Consider the following 4,201-nt stretch of genomic DNA (forward strand, 5'->3'; position numbering starts at 1 on the left):
TATATATATATATATATATATATATATATATATATATATATATATATTCCCTCACTCGTTCTCGTGCAAGACGGACACATTTCTTCCCTCGCCTGTCCTCCTGCTTTTTATCTTTCTGTCTGTGTATCAGAGCTCCTATTTACACATCTTCTGAAACATAAACTACTGTCATGGATCTGGTCAGCTGGACTTTCAACGCACTCGATAACTTTTTTTTAACAAAGCAACAGGGTCCTGGAGAACCCTCATGCCCCGCTGAAACACACGCGGCACAAACATGACATGAGGACACCGAAGATGTTTATAAAATTGGAATCATGATAGCAGGGTTTCTGCTTGTAGGCACCGGCGGATACTTATGTTATCGGCTATTAAAGAAGACGTCAGCAGCAGTCTTGGCCATGGCAGCGCTGCCGACCCTGTGTGAAGGTTTGGTTCATACTTTGAGCACTCAAAATCAACTGACTTACAAGCTCAACCATAAGATAGAAGCTATTTATGAGAATGGTAGGCCACTTGCGGCTTCTGGGACTCGCCAGCATGTTGAGGACGACCTTGGATGGAGCTAATAAGCATGGACCAGTGGAATGCCCACAGATCTGGCCGTTTTGGATTAAAAGTACCAGTAGAATGCAAGGCTGACGAGAAATAACAGTCTGCCTGAAAAAAATCAACAATCTTACCGTCTTGTCATCAAATGCATATGTTATGTGTCTATAAATGTGTTTGCTGGTAGAGTTTGTTCATGTCTTAAATCCTGTCCTGATAAGGACAAGGTGTGAAGAGATCTTTTATGTAATACCATTATCCTCTCGTCATGGCCTTTTCCCCTTTTTCTATCTAAAAGAATAAGGGGCAGAGCTCTTAGGAGCAGCAGCAACGTGCACTCTGCACATCTTTCGGACGACCGTACGAACATAATCTCACTGTATTTCGGTACAATGATAATAAAGCTTATTCTGATTCTGATTCTGAATAATGTGAGAAAAAAAACACTCAATAGAAGTTGATTTAATTTGAAATTGTTAATTTATTTAGTAAAATAAACTAGACTTGTTTGAAGGCCTTCATGGGATCATTGGAAACCAAATATCGACCACTTCAACACATAATAACTTATTTATCCATCATTAAAAAGCCTAAAACCTGATCAGGGTGCCAAAGTTGAATGAAAATAGCAGATATATATTGATTGTAGTGGAATAAAATAATGTTTAGACAAACTTCAATCTTCAATTTTGTTTCTTGCATTTAAAAACAACCCCCAGGGAGAAAAAGAAGAAAACCGGTCGTGTAAATGTCATCCCCGGGGGACTTTGGATTAGAGGCAGGTTTGACGCTTCGTCTCGGCTCATTTTTTTCTGTCCTCGATCTGCTCCACCTCACTGGACTCATCGACCACCTTCCCATTAATCATCGTCTGCGTGACGACTTTTACGATCTTCCTGGTGCGAACCTCGGGGTCTTCTGGAACACAGGAGGAAAACCAGGTGTGACGGAACAACACTGGAACGTATCATTAACACAGGAATAAAAGAAAAACACTGTCTTCTGTTGCATTTAGGTCACTGAAACTCAATGTCTAGACAGATTTGACTGACACTTTTTTATCTTGTGTGCAAATTACGTGCACACACAAACAACCTTTATGTGCTAAAAAGGATTGGATTCAGATAACGTCAACAAACGTGATTTTTCTACATCCTGCTTCATCATGATGATGTAAAATAACTGCTAAATAAACTTAATATGAAAGAGAAACATTTATATATTAGTTAGACTAGTTTGAACTTACTTTTAGGAGGCGGAGGAGTTTGTTTCACCCTGTAAAATGAAATAATACAAATTTAATCAGAAAAAGCAAAACTAAACTCACTTCACAATATTACACAATAAAACAAACCTTCTTTTCTTGTGATGCATTCAATGATCTTTTAGTCACAAGGTAATGACTAGTGACTTGAAAAGAATTCTGCAGGATATCTAGTTCACATTATTTCAAGGATTAAAGTATTTCACTACTAACTGTCCCCTTTTTTTTACAAACTTACCACAAGTGTGATACTTATTAAAACTAGGTGGTATTCGTCAAATTGTGGAACAGTTCTTTTAATTTAAAGTAGCAAAAATGATTGAAATCGGTGTATTAAAAAAAAGCATCCAGGCCTTCTTTACATTTCCTCTCCTTCCAGCAGCCTCCTGTAGGTTGCGATCTCCATCTCCAGGTTCTGCTTGATGCGCAGCAGCTGCTCGTAGTCGGTTTTGTTGCGCTGCATGTCCAAACGCAGCTGAGACAGCTCGTCCTCCAGCTGCACCAGTGTGGCCTGAAGACGGTCCATCTCCACAGAGTATTTGTGTCCAGTTTCTCCCAGGTTCCCCTCCAACACGCTCACCTCGTAACACAAAATACAAACTCTATGAGAACGGGAAGAAGCTGAAAGATGATTAACTTGACATTTGACTGGTGATTCAGCATTCACACTGTTGTTGTCCTGTTTGTTGTTTTTGTTGTTGTTTTCTAGTTGTTGTTTTTTTGAGTGTTTTGTAATCTAATTACTTTTTACTTTCCTTTCGTGTCATAAAATGTTCAGCTCATTCAGAAGATGAGAGTTGTTGCTATAGCTTTATTTATTTATTTACCATTCAAATTATTTACCTTATTTTAAAAATATTTTATTTTTAGTAATACACTGGGATCTTTTTTAGCTCCTCCAAAAAACATTATTCTCTTACAAAGCGGCCTCGGCTTTATATTTATCTGCTTTGCTACTTCTGTTCGGCTACTTTTGGCTTTCAGCTAGCCTTTTGCTCCTTTTCGTTCAGCTTTTAGGAGTCTCTTGTCACTTTTATCTAGTCTTTTGTTACATTTAGCTAATCTTTTGCTACTTTTAGTTTTGAGCTAGCATTTGGATATTTTTAGCTTTTTATTGGGCTTTTGAACTTTTAGCTACCCTTTTGCTAGTTTTAATTTGAACAATTTTTTTTTTTCATTTACCCTTTATTTATACAGGTAGTCTCACTGAGTCGCGAGAACTCATTTTCAAGAGAGACCTGTTTTTGGGAGCAAATGGTGAGGGTTAAGGGGCGAAGTGGGGCAAATGAGGATGGACGCAGGTGTGGGTGTTTCAACTTTTCCACCCACATTTTGATGTTGACATTACCGGGAGTTGAACCTGCAACTCTCTGATCACAGGCCCATCTTCTCTAACCTCTGTGCCACCACTCCCCTAATGCTCTGCTACTCAGCTTTCAGGAGCCTTTTGTTACTTTTAGCTAGTCTTTAACTACTTTTGGATTTTAGCTTGCTTTTTGGACCTTTTTAGCTTTAAATTATTGTTCTGCAACTTTTAGCTTTTAGATAACTTTTTGATATGTTTAGCTTTTTCTTTACCGTTACTGCTTTCAGCATTTTCCCACTTACCTTTTTACTACTTTTAACTTCTAGCTACCATTTTACTGTTTCTGTTGCTACATTTAGCTTTTAGCTGGGTTTTTTTGCTACTTTTAGCTGGCATTTTGGATCACCTCCCAGCTGGGGCCTATTGTGTGGAGTTTGCATGTTCTCCCTGAGCATGTGTGGGTTTTCTCAGAGTACTTCCTCCAAAAGACCAGAAACATACTTTTGGTTCATTAGTGACTTGTCCCTTGATGTGATGTGTGCGACAGCGTGAATGGTTGTTTGTCTCATTTGTCAGGGAAATTCTGGTAAAGGTTTATGGATGTTGATCACTGCTAATATTAAATTAATGTTGAATCGTGTGTGTGAGCTCAGAGAGGAGCCTGCAGGCACCTGATGCCTCCATGTCTGAGGCCGAGGTCATTAGTGACTGTCTGTGAGGGCTGATGAGCATCATAAAAACACTTCCTGTACACTTCACGACTGGGGCTTCGATGAGACATCTGTGTAAGCCGGTGTGAACGTCTGCCCTTGCAAGTAAACTATATTTAAATATCTTCTCTTGTCTTCGTGTGTGGCTCTGTTTTAAGCTAAGAAGATAATGAAAGCATATTTTTATCCAACAGCTATGTGTCCCTGTGATGGACTTGAGACCTGTCCAGGGTGTCCCCTGCATCTCGCACAGTGACAGCTCCCTGTGAGCCTGGAAAGGAGGAGCAGGTAAAGAAGATGGATGGATGGATGGATGGATGGATGGATGGATGGATGGATGTATGGATGGATGGATGGATGGATGGATGGATG

The 4,201-nt window shown here is 39.5% G+C and overlaps 1 protein-coding gene across 1 annotated transcript in view; it reads right to left on the reverse strand.

Moving 5' to 3' along the window:
- Window positions 1-1,015: 1,015 nt before the first annotated feature.
- krt1-c5 (keratin, type 1, gene c5) overlaps window positions 1,016-4,201 on the reverse strand; it is an 18,698-nt gene continuing 15,512 nt past the window's right edge. The window contains exons 7-9 of the mRNA XM_037680891.1: window positions 2,176-2,393; window positions 1,796-1,824; window positions 1,016-1,467 (exon numbers count right to left, since the gene is read on the reverse strand). Of these exons, the coding sequence (XP_037536819.1) occupies window positions 1,352-1,467; window positions 1,796-1,824; window positions 2,176-2,393 (363 nt within the window). The 3' untranslated portion in view covers window positions 1,016-1,351. The remainder of the gene's footprint in view (window positions 1,468-1,795; window positions 1,825-2,175; window positions 2,394-4,201) is intronic.

Source organism: Nematolebias whitei, chromosome 8 (genome assembly GCF_014905685.2).
Source record: "Nematolebias whitei isolate Nwh7 chromosome 8, NemWhi1, whole genome shotgun sequence".
NCBI classification, from domain to species: domain Eukaryota; kingdom Metazoa; phylum Chordata; class Actinopteri; order Cyprinodontiformes; family Rivulidae; genus Nematolebias; species Nematolebias whitei.